Source organism: Pristiophorus japonicus, chromosome 3 (assembly GCF_044704955.1).
Source record: "Pristiophorus japonicus isolate sPriJap1 chromosome 3, sPriJap1.hap1, whole genome shotgun sequence".
NCBI classification, from domain to species: domain Eukaryota; kingdom Metazoa; phylum Chordata; class Chondrichthyes; family Pristiophoridae; genus Pristiophorus; species Pristiophorus japonicus.
This window is the reverse complement of record NC_091979.1, coordinates 213988852-214008755: the sequence shown is the minus strand read 5'-3', so window position 1 is coordinate 214008755 and position 19904 is coordinate 213988852. Positions and strand designations below refer to the sequence as shown.

The 19904-nt window shown below is 58.4% G+C and overlaps 1 protein-coding gene across 2 annotated transcripts in view; it reads right to left on the bottom strand.

Moving 5' to 3' along the window:
* LOC139260093 (transmembrane protein 41A-like) overlaps positions 1 to 9123 on the bottom strand; it is a 35935-nt gene extending 26812 nt beyond the window's left edge. The window contains exon 1 of one of the 2 annotated variants that reach the window (XM_070876245.1): positions 8885 to 9123. In XM_070876245.1, the coding sequence (XP_070732346.1) occupies positions 8885 to 9015 (131 nt within the window). In that variant the 5' untranslated portion in view covers positions 9016 to 9123. Of the gene's footprint in view, positions 1 to 8787; positions 8830 to 8884 lie in introns of those variants that run through there. The other variant, XM_070876246.1, reaches the window with a different exon arrangement.
* Positions 9124 to 19904: the final 10781 nt, after the last annotated feature.

Genomic DNA, 19904 nt, shown 5'->3' with positions numbered 1-19904 from the left:
CAGGCAGTGAGATCCTGAGCCCCACCACCCTCTGTTTAAAAAAAGGTTCTCCTCAACCCCCTTCTAATCCTTCTCCCAATTATTTTAAATCTATACCTCCTGTTTATTGACCCCGCTGCGAAGGGAAATAGGTCCTTCCTATCCACTCTGTCTAGGCCCTCACAATTTTATACACCTCAATAAGGTCTTCCCTCAGCCTCCTCTATTCCAAAGAAAACAACCCCAGCCTATCCCATCTTTTCTCATAGCTAAATTTCTCCAGTCCTGGCAACATCTTCGTAAATCTCCTCTGTATCCTTTCAATGACAATCACATCTTTTCTGTAATGTAGTGAGCAGAACTGTACACAATACTCTAGCTGTGGCCTAACTAGTGTTTTATGCAGTTCAAGCATAAACCACTCCCCCGGCTCTTATAATGCCTCGGCTAATAAAGGCAAGTATTCCATATACTTTTTTAACCGCCTTATCTACCTGGCCTGCTACCTTCAGGGATCTGTGGACATGCACTCCAAGGTCTCTCTGTCCCTCTACACTTCTCAGTATCCTACCTGGATTTGTTTCTGGCTGCGGCGGCGATTACTTCTTACAGAAGGTAGGTACTGCAGTGAATTTCATGGCCAGAGTGACCTCCTGGATGAGTTACGATCGCCTAGATAGGTCAGAGACGAATTACCCAGATTTTTTTCTTCAAAAAAATTGGCCTGGGTTTTTTGCCTATCCCAGGAGATCATATGGTTTTGGGCTGGGTGGAGTGTATATGTTGTGATACACAAAGTATCACAATTGTGTGGGACAGGCTTGATGGACCAGATGATCTTTACTTGTCCGTCATTGTTCGTATGTTCGTATTTATGGTATATTCCCTTGCCGTGTCTATTTGATTATTTGTCTAATTTGCTGTTGGAGGACCCCGCTGTACGAAAATTGGTTCTTGTGTTTGCCTACACTTCACTGCACTTCAAAAACAAAAGTAATTCATTGTCTGTAAAGCACTTCGAGATGTATGGAATATGTGAAAGGTGCTATATAAATGCAAGTTCTTTCACTCTTTGCTCATGAGGGGGCTAATGACAGAGCTGGGGGAGGGGGGTATGTTGAGTGCAGCCCCACAGCAGTTAATGCTGTGATATGGACACAAAAAACTCATCATTCCCAATTTTTCTTCTGATAAAGAGTGCAGTAGAAATAGTGGATGCAGCCAAGATTTGCAAAAAAATTTATAGTATGAGCTCACTATCAGATTTTGGCCTATTAAAACTTCAGATTGTGTTGAATCATAGGAATTTTAGCTAAGTTTTCTTTCCATGTCTGTGTTAGCTCCTCCCCTGGAGCTATCCATTCTAATCTATTTCTCTGCTCTTTCCCTTATCCTTTAAAATCTTTATCTAGTTCCCGCTCCAGTTCAAGATTAAGGCTGAGGGGTAACCTAATAGATGTCTTTAAAATTATGTCTTTAAAATTATGAAAGGTTTTGATAAAGTAGACACAGAGAGAGTGTTTCCACTGGTGGGGAAGAGCAAAACTAGAGGCCATCAATATAAAATAGTCACTAAGAAATCAAATAAGAAATTCAGATGAAACTTCTTTACCCGAAGAATGGTGAGAATGTGGAACTTCTGAGGCAGAAGGAATAGAGGGTTATGTCGATAAGAGTTTGATGAGAAAGAATGGGAGGACAGTCGCGTGGAGTATAAACCTGGCATGGTTGGGCCAAATGGCCTTTTCTGTGCTGTATACGCGATGTAATTCTTTGTTACCAGCTTACTAACCAGCAGAAACAAGTCGAATTGCTCCTCGACCTTCTCTATTCCATGAACACAGGCCCAGTTTTATGACAAAAGGTCATCAACGTTAACTCTCTTTCTCTCTCCATAGATGCTGTCTGACCTGCTGAGTATTTCCAACATTTTCTGTTCTTATGCCAGTATTATAATCCCTTGAATTATTAGCTCTCATCTCTGGTATCATTGCACTTTTCCATGACTCATTATTTCTATGTGTTACCGAAAAATGGACATAATGGGGCCGAAATCCCGGCCTTCTCGACACGACGTTATCATGATGTATGAAAAGCAAGGACAAAGGAGTGCTTTTTCTCTGGAGCTGAAAACGGAAATCGAAGGGAGGTGTTGTGAGCCACCCTGCCAAACATTCAGAATCTATAATCCAGTCAAACTGATCACTCAAAGGATTATACGTAAGCCAATTAACCCAAACTCAAATATTGCGAGAGAGATGCTACGTAACCGTGCATAGATATTGCAAAGGAATTTTTTTTCCTAATTGTGTGTGTAAACTGGTCAACTCAAATGCATTGATATTGCGAAGGAGTTTTTTTTTTAAATTGTACGTAAACTAGTTATCTTGAATGCATAAATATTGCGAGAAAGCGTTTTTAAATTGTACATAAACGGGTAGCTTAAGTGCATAGATAATGCGAGGAAGGAACTTAAAACCTGTAAGCTAGAGAATTTGTAGTTTCTTTTGATGCTTTTAACCCTATATTCAACAGCGTTAAGCTCGGGAGTTTGTAGTCTTGTTTGATACTTTTGAACCTGTACTCAATACAGTTGAATTAGGAACTTATAGTCTTTTAAATCTTTTTAATAAATCCTGCCATTGTATTGGAAAAATTCAAATCTTTATTGCGTCTTTTAAGTCTTGGTGTTTGAAATCTGTAGGAAAACACATTGATTTACATTGAACTGCAGTTGCCACTGACCTGCCCAATTTCCTAATTTATCTACATCCTGCTGTTCAGGTTTTAAGGAGCATATTAAAGGAGGAGAGAGAGGTAGAGAGGTGGAGAGGTTTAGGGAGAGAGTTCCAGAGCTTTGGGCCAAGGCAAGGAGTTTCTATAGGCCAGAGTTCAGTACAGTGAAGTCCTACTTTCCAACCCCAGGGCTACTGAAATTCCACCCTGTTGAACGCATGTCAGTTCAGATTAATAGGGTGAGGTTGTACTGTAATTGGACAGACAAAATCAAATTTAACACTGATAAATATCCTCTTAGTCAGTCCCCCGGAGTCGAGGATGACTTGCTTCCACACCAATATTATGGGTTCTAAGGTGACTAATGAGCGGGATTGACAAGACTCTGCCACAGGTGGGGCAGGTGGTGGTTGAAGGGACGGGTGGTTGTGGTGCTTGGTTTATCGTAAGCTCCTTCTGCTTGGCTTCCGCGTGCTATCGACAAAGAGATTCAAACTGTTCGGCACCTTCTCAAACGCTTCTCCTCCTATTTGAGCGGTCTTGGGCCAGGGATTCCCAAGAGTCGATGAGGATGTTACATTTTTTTTAAAGGAGGCTTTGAGGTTGCCTTGAAGCGTTTTCTCTGCCCTCCTGGGACTTGCTTGCCATGACAGAGCTCAGACAGAGCTTGTTTCGGGAGTCTAGTATCAGGCATGCGGAAAATGTGGCCCGACCATCGGAGTCAATTGAGCATGATCAATGACTCGATGCTGGGGATATTGGCCTAAGAAAGAACACGGACATCGGTACGCCATTCCTGCCAATGGATTTGCAGGATTTTGCAGAGGCAACATTGGTGTTACTTCTCCAGTCCCTTGAGGTGCCTACTGTACGTTGCCCATGTCTCTGAAGCATTCAGGAGAGCGGGTATCTGCTGCTCTGTAGACCACAAACTTGATGCCGGGTTTGAGGTTTTGGTCTTCAAACATTCTTTTCCTCAAGTGGCTAAAGGCTGCCCTGGCACACAAGAAGGCGATGTTGGATTTCGTCATCAATGTCCGCCCTCACTGACAGAAGGCTTCCCAAGGTATGGAAAGTGCTCCACGCTGTCCAAGGTCTCATCATGGATCTTGATAATCGGGGGGCAGTGTTAGGTGGCAGGAGCAGGTTGGTAAAGAACCTTTGTCTTTCGAATGTTTCATGTAAGACCCAGTCTCTCATACGTTTCAGTGAAGGAATCAATGATGGTTTGGAGTTCAGCCTCCGAATGTGCACAAATGCAAGCGTATAAAGTATCACACATAGATCAAAAAACGAGTGTCATAAGCACAGTATCAATTGAACAAGAAAGAGAGAGAGACACAGGAATAATTAAAGACGTCACCTTCGATGTCCAGATAAAGTGGTAAAGCAATTCAAAAGCTAATAAGAGAATGGGATATACAAACAGAAGAACAGATTACAAGTCTGCAGAAGCTGTGCCAACGGTTTACAATGCACTAGCCAGACCACACAACTCATACTTAAAGAACAAACTCACATTTACACAGCGTCTTTCGCAACCTGAGGACATCCCAAAGTGCTTTACAGCTAATTAAGTACTTTTGAAGTGTCAGCATCATCATAGGCAGTCCCTCGAAGCGAGGATGACTTGCTTCCACGCCAAAAAGGGATGCGTTCACAGGTGTTTCAATGAAACATAGAAAATAGGTGCAGGAGTTGGCCATTCGGCCCTTCTAGCCTGCACCGCCATTCAATGAGTTCATGGCTGAACATGCAACTTCAGTACCCCATTCCTGCTTTCTCGCCATACCCCTTGATCCCCCTAGTAGTAAGGACTTCATCTAACTCCTTTTTGAATATATTTAGTGAATTGGCCTCAACAACTTTCTGTGGCAGAGAATTCCACAGGTTCACCACTCTCTGGGTGAAGAAGTTCCTCCGCATCTCGGTCCTAAATGGCTTACCCCTTATCCTTAGACTATGACCCCTGGTTCTGGACTTCCCCAACATTGGGAACATTCTTCCTGCATCTAACCTGTCTGAACCCATCAGAATTTTAAACGTTTCTATGAGGTCCCCTCTCATTCTTCTGAACTCCAGTGAATACAAGCCCAGTTGATCCAGTCTTTCTTGATATGTCAGTCCCACCATCCCGGGAATCAGTCTGGTGAACCTTCGCTGCACTCCCTCAATAGCAAGAATGTCCTTCCTCAAGTTAAGAGACCAAAACTGTACACAATACTCCATGTGTGGCCTCACCAAGGCCCTATACAACTGTAGCAACACATCCCTGCCCCTGTACTCAAATCCCCTCGCTATGAAGGCCAACATGCCATTTGCTTTCTTAACTGCCTGCTGTACCTGCATGCCAACCTTCAATGACTGATGTACCATGACACCCAGGTCTCGTTGCACCTCCCCTTTTCCTAATATTTCAGATCCCGAACTACATATTGAAGGGTGGAAGATGCCTGTGTGTGGATTTTTTTAACGTGTGATGGCCGTTGCACACCAGCCACCACATGGGCTTGACAGAGCTTGGTCTTGGTCCAGTGGCAAGGATTACCCAAGACGGCTGGAGACCAGCTCTGTTGCACGGACCTAGCGCGCGCACATATCACAGTGTGGGCTGGCCTGTGCTGCTCCTGGGTCACCCGCCTCTCCCGGGCCCCAAACTCTCGCCTCTCCTGGGCCCCGGACACTTCCCTCTACAAACTCTTGCTGCTCCTTTGCCCTTCCTGCTGTGCCTGCAGCAGCACGCGCTGCTCCCTGCAGTGGTATGCCGCCGCACGCTGCTCCCTCCAGTGGCCACTATTGTAATGTACAAATATAGCTCATTTAACCTAATAAGCTTCACAAGATGCTTCACAGAGAAAAACTGAAAGCCAAGTGGCAATATGAGTTCGGAGACATAACCAAAGGTTCTGTTTTAAGTAACTAGGTAGAGGAGTTTAGGGAGGACGAACCAAAACTGCTGGAGGCTCTGCCACAAATGATGGAATAGGATGTGAAGTCGGGGATCAACTGGAGGCCAGAGCTGGACAACCAAAGGACATAGGCTCAGGGAGATTGTAGTGGTTGGGGGTGAGGGAAGGACATGAAGAGATTTGAAAACAAAGGTGATACTGAAAGGAACGAATGGAGGTCAGCAAAGACAGGAGAGATCGGCAAGTTGGACAGGACTATTTTGGTACATGCACCTTTACTCACCAGTACTGTACCCTAGTGTTATACAGTGACAGACCTGTACCCACCAGTACTGTATCCGTGTTATAGCGACAGACCTGTATCCACCAGTGCCATACCCCAATGTTATACAATGACAGACCTGTACCCACCTGTGCTGTACCCCAGTGTTATACAGTGACAGACCTGTACGCACCAGCACTGTACACCAGTGTTATTCAGTGACAGACCTGTACCCACCAGTACTGTACCCGTGTTATACAGTGAGACCTGTACCCACCAGCACTGTACCCCAGTGTTATTCAGTGACAGACCTGTACCACCAGTACTGTACCCCAGTGTTATTCAGTGACAGACCTGTACCCACCAGTACTGTACCCCAGTGTTATACAGTGACAGACCTGTACCCACCAGTACTGTACCCCAGTGTTATACAGTGAGACCTGTACCCACCAGCACTGTACCCCAGTGTTATTCAGTGACAGACCTGTACCCACCAGTACTGTACCCCAGTGTTATTCAGTGACAGACCTGTACCCACCAGTACTGTACCCCAGTGTTATACAGTGACAGACCTGTACCCACCAGTACTGTACCCCAGTGTTATTCAGTGACAGACCTGTACCCACCAGTACTGTACCCGTGTTATACAGTGAGACCTGTACCCATCAGCACTGTACCCCAGTGTTATTCAGTGACAGACCTGTACCCATCAGTACTATACCCCAGTGTTATTCAGTGACAGACCTGTACCCACCAGTACTGTAACCCAGTGTTATACAGTGAATGGCCTGTACCCACCAGCACTGTACCCCAGTGTTATTCAGTGACAGACCTGTACCCACCAGTACTGTAACCCAGTGTTATACAGTGACAGTCCTAGACACCAATGCTGCACTCTGGTGTTATGCTCGCTCTAGATATAATCCAACTTTGGAAGGACAAAGTCTACGAACTAATTATCCAGCTGGCAACTTTCAGTTCAAGGGGCCATATGAAAATATTCACAGCCTATACATGCACCTTTACTCACCAGTACTGTACCCTAGTGTTATACAGTGACAGACCTGTACCCACCAGTACTATACCCCAGTGTTATATAGTGACAGACCTGTACCCACCAGAACTGTACCCCAGTGTTATTCAGTGACAGACCTGTACCCATCAGCACTGTACCCCAGTGTTAGTCAGTGACAGACTTTACTGAAATTGTAGTGACAACATTGTTTAAAACCAAAAGACAAATTTTGCAGGAAGACAGTGCCCTTAATTATTTCTAGTCATTTTACTAATTTGGGGGCTGGGGGGGACGGTACTGCAAATACAATTTAGATTCATCAGCACCTAAAATGAGAAAGGACAAATTCTAACGAATGGTCTTTACCCAAAACATTAAAACTTTCTCTTTTCAGACACTGATGGAAATGCTGTTTTCCCAGCATTTCGTGACTAACACAATTGTTGGCTTTGTTCCTCAGGATAAATCATCATCATCATCATAGGCAGTCCTTCAGAATCCCTTAGCATGAGTTCTTAGGTGGCTGTACAGTCCAATACGAGAACCACAGTCTCTGTCACAGGTCGGACAGATAGTCATTGACGGAAAGGGTGGGCAGGGAGCCTGATTTGCTGCACACTCCTTCCGCTGTCTGCGCTTGATTTCTGCCTGCTCTCGGCGCCGATATTCAAGGAGCTCAGCGCCCTCCCAAATAAACTTCCTCCACTTAGGGTGGTCTATGGCCAGGGACTCCCAGTGTCAGTGGGGATGTCACACTTTATCAGGGAGGCTTTGAGAGTGTCCTTGTAATGTTTCCTCTGCCCACCTTCGGCTCGTTTGCCGTGGACAAGTTCCAAGTAGAGTGCTTGCTTTGAGAGTCTCGTGTCTGGCATGCGAACTACGTGGCCTGCCCAGCAGAGCTGATCAAGTGTGGTCAGTGCTTCAATGCTGGGGATATTGGCCTGGACGAAGTCGCTAATGTTTGTGCGTCTGTCCTCCCAGGGGATATATTCCTGGGGTATCTCCAGTTTAAACAGCTTCAGCAGTGAGAAATTAGAGTTTGTAGCCTTGGCTCAGTTCTCTCGTATTTTTGAAAAGCAATATAATCCAACTAAACTTGTTTTGGATGTGATTAGAAATATTAGAAAAATATATACTCAGTACTAAAACTAGTAAGTTTCTTTCCCAGCACCGCAAAAGTGTGGACCTTCACAACTTTTTCAAACATAAGGTTAAGAGGTGACCAAATAGAGGTTATCAAGATGATCAGAGGTTTTGATAAGAGTAGATAGAGAAAAATTATTCCCTCTGGTGAGTGGGTAAATCACCAGAGGACATAGACTCAAGATCAGTACCAAAAGATCAAGAGGGAAGATGAGATTTTTCACTCAGAGTTGTTAGGATCTGGAACGCTGCAACTGAAAAGGTGGCAGAAGCTCAGTCCATAAATAATTTTAAAAAGGGAGTTGGACAGGTGTTTGAGGATGAGGAATTTACAAGGTTACGGACTAAACACAACTTTTTCAAAGAACCAGCAGACTCGATGGGCCGCATGGCCTTCTATGCGGTAAGTTTCTATGATTCTAACTCCCCTGCAACAAGCAGTTTTTTAAACGAAGAGCTTGGTGACATGGAACCGGTAGACGGCTGATCCGGTAGCACTCTGATCTCGTTTGCTCTCTCTCGGATATAAAGGATCCCATGGCGCTCTCGCATGAGAATAGCGGAGGGATTATGCGGTCAAGTCTCTGGATTAATCCCTCAACCAACATTACTCCGATTATCTGGTCAATATCACATTGCTGTTTGTGGGCAAATTGGCTACCGCGCTTCCCACATCACAACAGTGACTGCACTTCAAAAAGTATTTCACCGAGAGGTTCTGGGCAGAGTGGCGCCTCCTTTACCTCGTCATAGCTTCCACAGCGTTCTCCTGGCCCCCAGTACCGTCCCCCCCACGTATCCATCTCACTCTCCCACCAGACACCCGGGGCTGCGGCCTACCTGCGCTCCCGGGTCTCCTCGCCACTCAGCGGCTCGTGGGTTGCATGGGGCAGGTTGCTGGACAGCACGTACAGGTAGCTGGTGGCAGCGCCGAATATAAGTAACAAGCCAAGCGGAGACTTGGCCGACATTAAGCCGGGCGCTCGGTGAGGCAGCCGCAATCGCTGGCAGCAGGCAGCTCTCAGCTCGAGCGCGCCCCTCGTCACCCGACCAGAGTCCGCCCTGACATCACAATGGCCCGCCTCCAGCGGCAACCACACCGTTACCCTGGCAACCGTGCCGGGCCTGGCAAAGGGCACTCCCAGGGCCCCGGGCCTCCCGGCACACATCCCACACTCCCCAGGTCCCCGCACATTCTCCAATCCCCCGGGCCCCCCGGCACACAGTCTCTGCCACCCACCCAACACTCTCCGGGTCCCCGCCCCCTCTCCCCGGGACCCTCTCCCCGGGACCCCCCCCGCTCCCCTCTCCCCGGGACCCCCCCGCGCACACTCGCCAGGGCCCCGGCACATTCTCCAATCCCCGGACCCACCCCCCGCACACACCCCGGGCCCCTGCACACTCCCTGGGCCATCCGCATATTTAACAATCCTCGAGTCCCCCACACACTCCCCAATCGCCGGGCCCTCGCACATTCCCCAATCCAGAGGCCCCGCATAGTCCCCAATCCTGGGTCCCCCGCACACTCCAAAATCTTCAGGACCCCCGCACACTCCCCAATCCCCGGGGCCCCCGCACACTCTCCAAACCTGGGGACCCCGCACACTCCCAAATCCTGGTGCCCCAATCGCTGGGGCCCCCCCACACTCCCCAATCTCCGGGGCTGCTGCACACTCCCCAATTCCCGGGACCCCCGGACACTCCCCAATCCCCGGGACCCCCGGACACTCCCCAATCCCCGGGACCCCTGCACACTCCCCAATCCCCGGGAACCCCGCACACTCCCCAATCACCAGGCCCCCGCACACTGCCCAATCCCCGGGGCCCGCGGCACACCCCCCCAATCCCCGGGGCTCCTGCACACTTTTCAATCCTGGAGCCCCCACACATTCCCCGAGCCCCCCACACACTCCCCAATCTCCGGTGCTCCTGCACACTCCCCAATCCTGAGGCCCCTGCACACGCCCCAATCCCTGGGGCTCCCGCACATTCCCCAATCCTGAGGCCCACGCACACTCCCCAATCCCCGGGGACCCCGCACGCTCCCCAATCCCAGGGGACCCCGCACACTCCCCAATCCCCGGGGCCCCCGCACACTCCCCAATCTCCGGTGCACCTGCACACGCCCCAATCCCCGGGGCCCCCGCACACTCCCCAATCTCCGGTGCACCTGCACACTCCCCAATCCCCGGGGCCCCCGCACACTCCCCAATCTCCGGTGCACCTGCACACTCCCCAATCCCCGGGGCCCCCGCACACTCCCCAATCCCCGGGGACCCCGCACACTCTCCAATCCCCGGGGCCCCCGCACACTCCCCAATCTCCGGTGCTCCTGCACACTCCCCAATCCCCGGGGCCCCTGCACACTCCCCAATCTTTGGAGCCCCGCACACTCCCCAATCCCCGGGACCCCGCACACTCCCCAATCCTGGTGCCACGTACACTCCCAAATCCTGGGGACCCCCCCAATCCTGACGCCCCGCACACGCCCCACTACCCGAGCCCCCCAGACCCTCCCCAATCCTGGGGCCCCCACACACTCCCCAATCCCCGGGGCCCCCGCACACTCCCCAATCCCCGCGGCCCCTGCACACTCCCCAATCCCCGGGGCCCCTGCACACTCCCCAATCCCCGGGGCCCCTACACATTCCCCAGTCCCCAGAACCCCCACACACTCCCCAATCCCCGGGGCCCCTGCACACTCCCCAATCCTGGGGCCCCCACACACTCCCCAATTCCTGAGCCCCCCAGACACTCCCCAATCCCCGGAACCCCCGCACACTCCCCAATCCCCGGACCCCCCGCACACTCCCCAATCCCTGGGGCCCCCGCACACACCCAAATCCCTGGGGCCCCCACACACTCCCCAATCTCCGGTACTCCTGTACCCTCCCCAATCTCTGGGGCCCCCGCACACTCCCCAATCTCCGGGGCCCCACACAATCCCTGGGACCCCGCACACTCCCCAATCCTGGTGCCACACACACTCCCAAATCCTGGGGACCCCCCCAATCCTGAGGCCCCGCACACTCCCCAATCCCCGGGGCTCCACACACGCCCCAATCCTCGGATCCCCCGCACAATCCCCAGTCCTCGGGTCCCCGCACACTCCCCATTCCCTGGGACCCCCCATAGACTCCCCAACCCCCGAACCCCCCAGACATTCCCCAATCCTGGGGCCCCTACACATTCCCCAATCCCCGGGGAACAGACACACTCCCCAATCCCCGGGGACCCCAGACATTCCCCAATCCTGGGGCCCCTACACATTCCCCAATCCCCGGGGACCCCACACACACCCCAATCCTGGGGCCCCTACACACTCCCCAATCTCCGGGGCCCCCGCACACTCCCCAATCTCCGGTGCTCCTGCACACTCCCCAATCCCCGGGACTCCGCACACTCCCCAATCCCTGGGGCCCCCGCACACTCCCCAATCCTGGTGCCACGCACACTCCCCAATCCTGGGGCCCCCACACACTCCCCAATCTCCGGGGCCCCTGCACACTCCCCAATCCTGGGGCCCCCACACAATCCCCAATCTCCGGGGCCCCTGCACACTCCCCAATCCCCGGGGCCCCGCACACTCCCCAATCCCCGGGGCCCCGCACACTCCCCAATCCCCGGGGCCCCCGCATACTCCCCAATCCCCGGGGCCCCCACACACTCCCCAATCCCCGGGGCTCCCGCACACTCCCCAATCCTTGGAGCCCCGCACACTCCCCAATCCTGGTGCCACACACACTCTCAAATCCTGGGGACCCCCCCAATCCCCGGGGCCCCGCACACTCCCCAATCCCCGGATCCCCTGCATAATCCCCAGTACTCGGGACCCCCGCACACTCCCCAATCCCCGGGGCCCCTGCACACACCCCAATCCCCAGGACCCCCATAGACTCCCCAATCCTGAGGCCCCGCATACTCCCCAATCCCCGGGCCCCCCACACACTCCCCAATCCCCGGTACCCCCGCAGACTCCCCAATCCTGACGCCTCTGCACACTCCCCAATCCTGAGGCCCCTGCACTCTCTCCAATCCCCGGGGCTCCTGCACACTCCCCAATCCCCAGGGACCCCACACACTCCCCAATCCTGGGGCCCCTACACATTCTCCAATCTCCGGAGCCCCCGCGCACTCCCCAATCTCTGGTGCTCCTGCACACTCTCCAATCCCTGGGGCCCCCGCACACTCCCCAATCCTTGGAGCCCCCATACACTCCCCAATCTCCGGTGCTCCTGCACACTCTCCAATCCCTGGGGCCCCCGCACACTCCCCAATCTCCGGTGCTCCTGCACACTCCCCAATCCCCGGGGCCCCCGCACACTCCCCAATCTTTGGAGCCCCGCACACTCCCCAATCCCCGGGACCCCGCACACTCCCCAATCCTGGTGCCACGTACACTCCCAAATCCTGGGGACCCCCCCAATCCTGACACCCCGCACACGCCGCACTACCCGAGCCCCCCAGACCCTCCCCAATCCTGGGGCCCCCACACACTCCCCAATCCCCGGGGCCCCCGCACACTCCCCAATCCCCGGGGCCCCTGCACACTCCCCAATCCCCGGGGCCCCTGCACACTCCCCAATCCCCGGGGCCCCTGCACACTCCCCAATCCCCGGGGCCCCTGCACACTCCCCAATCCTGGGGCCCCCACACACTCCCCAATTCCTGAGCCCCCCAGACACTCCCCAATCCCCGGAACCCCCGCACACTCCCCAATCACCAGGCCCCCGCACACTGCCCAATCCCCGGGGCCCGCGGCACCCCCCCCCAATCCCCGGGGCTCCTGCACACTTTTCAATCCTGGAGCCCCCACACATTCCCCGAGCCCCCCACACACTCCCCAATCTCCGGTGCTCCTGCACACTCCCCAATCCTGAGGCCCCTGCACACGCCCCAATCCCTGGGGCTCCCGCACATTCCCCAATCCTGAGGCCCACGCACACTCCCCAATCCCCGGGGACCCCGCACGCTCCCCAATCCCAGGGGACCCCGCACACTCCCCAATCCCCGGGGCCCCCGCACACTCCCCAATCTCCGGTGCACCTGCACACGCCCCAATCCCCGGGGCCCCCGCACACTCCCCAATCTCCGGTGCACCTGCACACTCCCCAATCCCCGGGGCCCCCGCACACTCCCCAATCTCCGGTGCACCTGCACACTCCCCAATCCCCGGGGCCCCCGCACACTCCCCAATCCCCGGGGACCCCGCACACTCCCCAATCCCCGGGGCCCCCGCACACTCCCCAATCTCCGGTGCTCCTGCACACTCCCCAATCCCCGGGGCCCCTGCACACTCCCCAATCTTTGGAGCCCCGCACACTCCCCAATCCCCGGGACCCCGCACACTCCCCAATCCTGGTGCCACGTACACTCCCAAATCCTGGGGACCCCCCCAATCCTGACGCCCCGCACACGCCCCACTACCCGAGCCCCCCAGACCCTCCCCAATCCTGGGGCCCCCACACACTCCCCAATCCCCGGGGCCCCCGCACACTCCCCAATCCCCGCGGCCCCTGCACACTCCCCAATCCCCGGGGCCCCTGCACACTCCCCAATCCCCGGGGCCCCTACACATTCCCCAGTCCCCAGAACCCCCACACACTCCCCAATCCCCGGGGCCCCTGCACACTCCCCAATCCTGGGGCCCCCACACACTCCCCAATTCCTGAGCCCCCCAGACACTCCCCAATCCCCGGAACCCCCGCACACTCCCCAATCCCCGGACCCCCCGCACACTCCCCAATCCCTGGGGCCCCCGCACACACCCAAATCCCTGGGGCCCCCACACACTCCCCAATCTCCGGTACTCCTGTACCCTCCCCAATCTCTGGGGCCCCCGCACACTCCCCAATCTCCGGGGCCCCGCACAATCCCTGGGACCCCGCACACTCCCCAATCCTGGTGCCACACACACTCCCAAATCCTGGGGACCCCCCCAATCCTGAGGCCCCGCACACTCCCCAATCCCCGGGGCTCCACACACGCCCCAATCCTCGGATCCCCCGCACAATCCCCAGTCCTCGGGTCCCCGCACACTCCCCATTCCCTGGGACCCCCCATAGACTCCCCAACCCCCGAACCCCCCAGACATTCCCCAATCCTGGGGCCCCTACACATTCCCCAATCCCCGGGGAACAGACACACTCCCCAATCCCCGGGGACCCCAGACATTCCCCAATCCTGGGGCCCCTACACATTCCCCAATCCCCGGGGACCCCACACACACCCCAATCCTGGGGCCCCTACACACTCCCCAATCTCCGGGGCCCCCGCACACTCCCCAATCTCCGGTGCTCCTGCACACTCCCCAATCCCCGGGACTCCGCACACTCCCCAATCCCTGGGGCCCCCGCACACTCCCCAATCCTGGTGCCACGCACACTCCCCAATCCTGGGGCCCCCACACACTCCCCAATCTCCGGGGCCCCTGCACACTCCCCAATCCTGGGGCCCCCACACAATCCCCAATCTCCGGGGCCCCTGCACACTCCCCAATCCCCGGGGCCCCGCACACTCCCCAATCCCCGGGGCCCCGCACACTCCCCAATCCCCGGGGCCCCCGCATACTCCCCAATCCCCGGGGCCCCCACACACTCCCCAATCCCCGGGGCTCCCGCACACTCCCCAATCCTTGGAGCCCCGCACACTCCCCAATCCTGGTGCCACACACACTCTCAAATCCTGGGGACCCCCCCAATCCCCGGGGCCCCGCACACTCCCCAATCCCCGGATCCCCTGCATAATCCCCAGTACTCGGGACCCCCGCACACTCCCCAATCCCCGGGGCCCCTGCACACACCCCAATCCCCAGGACCCCCATAGACTCCCCAATCCTGAGGCCCCGCACACTCCCCAATCCCCGGGCCCCCCACACACTCCCCAATCCCCGGTACCCCCGCAGACTCCCCAATCCTGACGCCTCTGCACACTCCCCAATCCTGAGGCCCCTGCACTCTCTCCAATCCCCGGGGCTCCTGCACACTCCCCAATCCCCAGGGACCCCACACACTCCCCAATCCTGGGGCCCCTACACATTCTCCAATCTCCGGAGCCCCCGCGCACTCCCCAATCTCTGGTGCTCCTGCACACTCTCCAATCCCTGGGGCCCCCGCACACTCCCCAATCCTTGGAGCCCCCACACACTCCCCAATCTCCGGTGCTCCTGCACACTCTCCAATCCCTGGGGCCCCCGCACACTCCCCAATCTCCGGTGCTCCTGCACACTCCCCAATCCCCGGGGCCCCCGCACACTCCCCAATCTTTGGAGCCCCGCACACTCCCCAATCCCCGGGACCCCGCACACTCCCCAATCCTGGTGCCACGTACACTCCCAAATCCTGGGGACCCCCCCAATCCTGACACCCCGCACACGCCGCACTACCCGAGCCCCCCAGACCCTCCCCAATCCTGGGGCCCCCACACACTCCCCAATCCCCGGGGCCCCCGCACACTCCCCAATCCCCGGGGCCCCTGCACACTCCCCAATCCCCGGGGCCCCTGCACACTCCCCAATCCCCGGGGCCCCTGCACACTCCCCAATCCCCGGGGCCCCTGCACACTCCCCAATCCTGGGGCCCCCACACACTCCCCAATTCCTGAGCCCCCCAGACACTCCCCAATCCCCGGAACCCCCGCACACTCCCCAATCACCAGGCCCCCGCACACTGCCCAATCCCCGGGGCCCGCGGCACCCCCCCCCAATCCCCGGGGCTCCTGCACACTTTTCAATCCTGGAGCCCCCACACATTCCCCGAGCCCCCCACACACTCCCCAATCTCCGGTGCTCCTGCACACTCCCCAATCCTGAGGCCCCTGCACACGCCCCAATCCCTGGGGCTCCCGCACATTCCCCAATCCTGAGGCCCACGCACACTCCCCAATCCCCGGGGACCCCGCACGCTCCCCAATCCCAGGGGACCCCGCACACTCCCCAATCCCCGGGGCCCCCGCACACTCCCCAATCTCCGGTGCACCTGCACACGCCCCAATCCCCGGGGCCCCCGCACACTCCCCAATCTCCGGTGCACCTGCACACTCCCCAATCCCCGGGGCCCCCGCACACTCCCCAATCTCCGGTGCACCTGCACACTCCCCAATCCCCGGGGCCCCCGCACACTCCCCAATCCCCGGGGACCCCGCACACTCCCCAATCCCCGGGGCCCCCGCACACTCCCCAATCTCCGGTGCTCCTGCACACTCCCCAATCCCCGGGGCCCCTGCACACTCCCCAATCTTTGGAGCCCCGCACACTCCCCAATCCCCGGGACCCCGCACACTCCCCAATCCTGGTGCCACGTACACTCCCAAATCCTGGGGACCCCCCCCAATCCTGACGCCCCGCACACGCCCCACTACCCGAGCCCCCCAGACCCTCCCCAATCCTGGGGCCCCCACACACTCCCCAATCCCCGCGGCCCCTGCACACTCCCCAATCCCCGGGGCCCCTGCACACTCCCCAATCCCCGGGGCCCCTACACATTCCCCAGTCCCCAGAACCCCCACACACTCCCCAATCCCCGGGGCCCCTGCACACTCCCCAATCCTGGGGCCCCCACACACTCCCCAATTCCTGAGCCCCCCAGACACTCCCCAATCCCCGGAACCCCCGCACACTCCCCAATCCCCGGACCCCCCGCACACTCCCCAATCCCTGGGGCCCCCGCACACACCCAAATCCCTGGGGCCCCCACACACTCCCCAATCTCCGGTACTCCTGTACCCTCCCCAATCTCTGGGGCCCCCGCACACTCCCCAATCTCCGGGGCCCCGCACAATCCCTGGGACCCCGCACACTCCCCAATCCTGGTGCCACACACACTCCCAAATCCTGGGGACCCCCCCAATCCTGAGGCCCCGCACACTCCCCAATCCCCGGGGCTCCACACACGCCCCAATCCCCGGATCCCCCGCACAATCCCCAGTCCTCGGGTCCCCGCACACTCCCCATTCCCTGGGACCCCCCATAGACTCCCCAACCCCCGAACCCCCCAGACATTCCCCAATCCTGGGGCCCCTACACATTCCCCAATCCCCGGGGAACAGACACACTCCCCAATCCCCGGGGACCCCAGACATTCCCCAATCCTGGGGCCCCTACACATTCCCCAATCCCCGGGGACCCCACACACACCCCAATCCTGGGGCCCCTACACACTCCCCAATCTCCGGGGCCCCCGCACACTCCCCAATCTCCGGTGCTCCTGCACACTCCCCAATCCCCGGGACTCCGCACACTCCCCAATCCCTGGGGCCCCCGCACACTCCCCAATCCTGGTGCCACGCACACTCCCCAATCCTGGGGCCCCCACACACTCCCCAATCTCCGGGGCCCCTGCACACTCCCCAATCCTGGGGCCCCCACACAATCCCCAATCTCCGGGGCCCCTGCACACTCCCCAATCCCCGGGGCCCCGCACACTCCCCAATCCCCGGGGCCCCGCACACTCCCCAATCCCCGGGGCCCCCGCATACTCCCCAATCCCCGGGGCCCCCACACACTCCCCAATCCCCGGGGCTCCCGCACACTCCCCAATCCTTGGAGCCCCGCACACTCCCCAATCCTGGTGCCACACACACTCTCAAATCCTGGGGACCCCCCCAATCCCCGGGGCCCCGCACACTCCCCAATCCCCGGATCCCCTGCATAATCCCCAGTACTCGGGACCCCCGCACACTCCCCAATCCCCGGGGCACCTGCACACACCCCAATCCCCAGGACCCCCATAGACTCCCCAATCCTGAGGCCCCGCACACTCCCCAATCCCCGGGCCCCCCACACACTCCCCAATCCCCGGTACCCCCGCAGACTCCCCAATCCTGACGCCTCTGCACACTCCCCAATCCTGAGGCCCCTGCACTCTCTCCAATCCCCGGGGCTCCTGCACACTCCCCAATCCCCAGGGACCCCACACACTCCCCAATCCTGGGGCCCCTACACATTCTCCAATCTCCGGAGCCCCCGCGCACTCCCCAATCTCTGGTGCTCCTGCACACTCTCCAATCCCTGGGGCCCCCGCACACTCCCCAATCCTTGGAGCCCCCACACACTCCCCAATCTCCGGTGCTCCTGCACACTCTCCAATCCCTGGGGCCCCCGCACACTCCCCAATCTCCGGTGCTCCTGCACACTCCCCAATCCCCGGGGCCCCCGCACACTCCCCAATCTTTGGAGCCCCGCACACTCCCCAATCCCCGGGACCCCGCACACTCCCCAATCCTGGTGCCACGTACACTCCCAAATCCTGGGGACCCCCCCAATCCTGACACCCCGCACACGCCGCACTACCCGAGCCCCCCAGACCCTCCCCAATCCTGGGGCCCCCACACACTCCCCAATCCCCGGGGCCCCCGCACACTCCCCAATCCCCGGGGCCCCTGCACACTCCCCAATCCCCGTGGCCCCTGCACACTCCCCAATCCCCGGGGCCCCCGCACACTCCCCAATCCCCGGGGCCCCTGCACACTCCCCAATCCCCGGGGCCCCTGCACACTCCCCAATCCCCGGGGCCCCTGCACACTCCCCAATCCCCGGAACCCCCGCACACTCCCCAATCACCAGGCCCCCGCACACTGCCCAATCCTCGGGGCCCGCGGCACCCCCCCCCAATCCCCGGGGCTCCTGCACACTTTTCAATCCTGGAGCCCCCACACATTCCCCGAGCCCCCCACACACTCCCCAATCTCCGGTGCTCCTGCACACTCCCCAATCCTGAGGCCCCTGCACACGCCCCAATCCCTGGGGCTCCCGCACATTCCCCAATCCTGAGGCCCACGCACACTCCCCAATCCCCGGGGACCCCGCACGCTCCCCAATCCCAGGGGACCCCGCACACTCCCCAATCCCCGGGGCCCCCGCACACTCCCCAATCTCCGGTGCACCTGCACACGCCCCAATCCCCGGGGCCCCCGCACACTCCCCAATCTCCGGTGCACCTGCACACTCCCCAATCCCCGGGGCCCCCGCACACTCCCCAATCTCCGGTGCATCTGCACACTCCCCAATCCCCGGGGCCCCCGCACACTCCCCAATCCCCGGGGACCCCGCACACTCCCCAATCCCCGGGGCCCCCGCACACTCCCCAATCTCCGGTGCTCCTGCACACTCCCCAATCCCCGGGGCCCCTGCACACTCCCCAATCTTTGGAGCCCCGCACACTCCCCAATCCCCGGGACCCCGCACACTCCCCAATCCTGGTGCCACGTACACTCCCAAATCCTGGGGACCCCCCCAATCCTGACGCCCCGCACACGCCCCACTACCCGAGCCCCCCAGACCCTCCCCAATCCTGGGGCCCCCACACACTCCCCAATCCCCGGGGCCCCCGCACACTCCCCAATCCCCGCGGCCCCTGCACACTCCCCAATCCCCGGGGCCCCTGCACACTCCCCAATCCCCGGGGCCCCTACACATTCCCCAGTCCCCAGAACCCCCACACACTCCCCAATCCCCGGGGCCCCTGCACACTCCCCAATCCTGGGGCCCCCACACACTCCCCAATTCCTGAGCCCCCCAGACACTCCCCAATCCCCGGAACCCCCGCACACTCCCCAATCCCCGGACCCCCCGCACACTCCCCAATCCCTGGGGCCCCCGCACACACCCAAATCCCTGGGGCCCCCACACACTCCCCAATCTCCGGTACTCCTGTACCCTCCCCAATCTCTGGGGCCCCCGCACACTCCCCAATCTCCGGGGCCCCGCACAATCCCTGGGACCCCGCACACTCCCCAATCCTGGTGCCACACACACTCCCAAATCCTGGGGACCCCCCCAATCCTGAGGCCCCGCACACTCCCCAATCCCCGGGGCTCCACACACGCCCCAATCCCCGGATCCCCCGCACAATCCCCAGTCCTC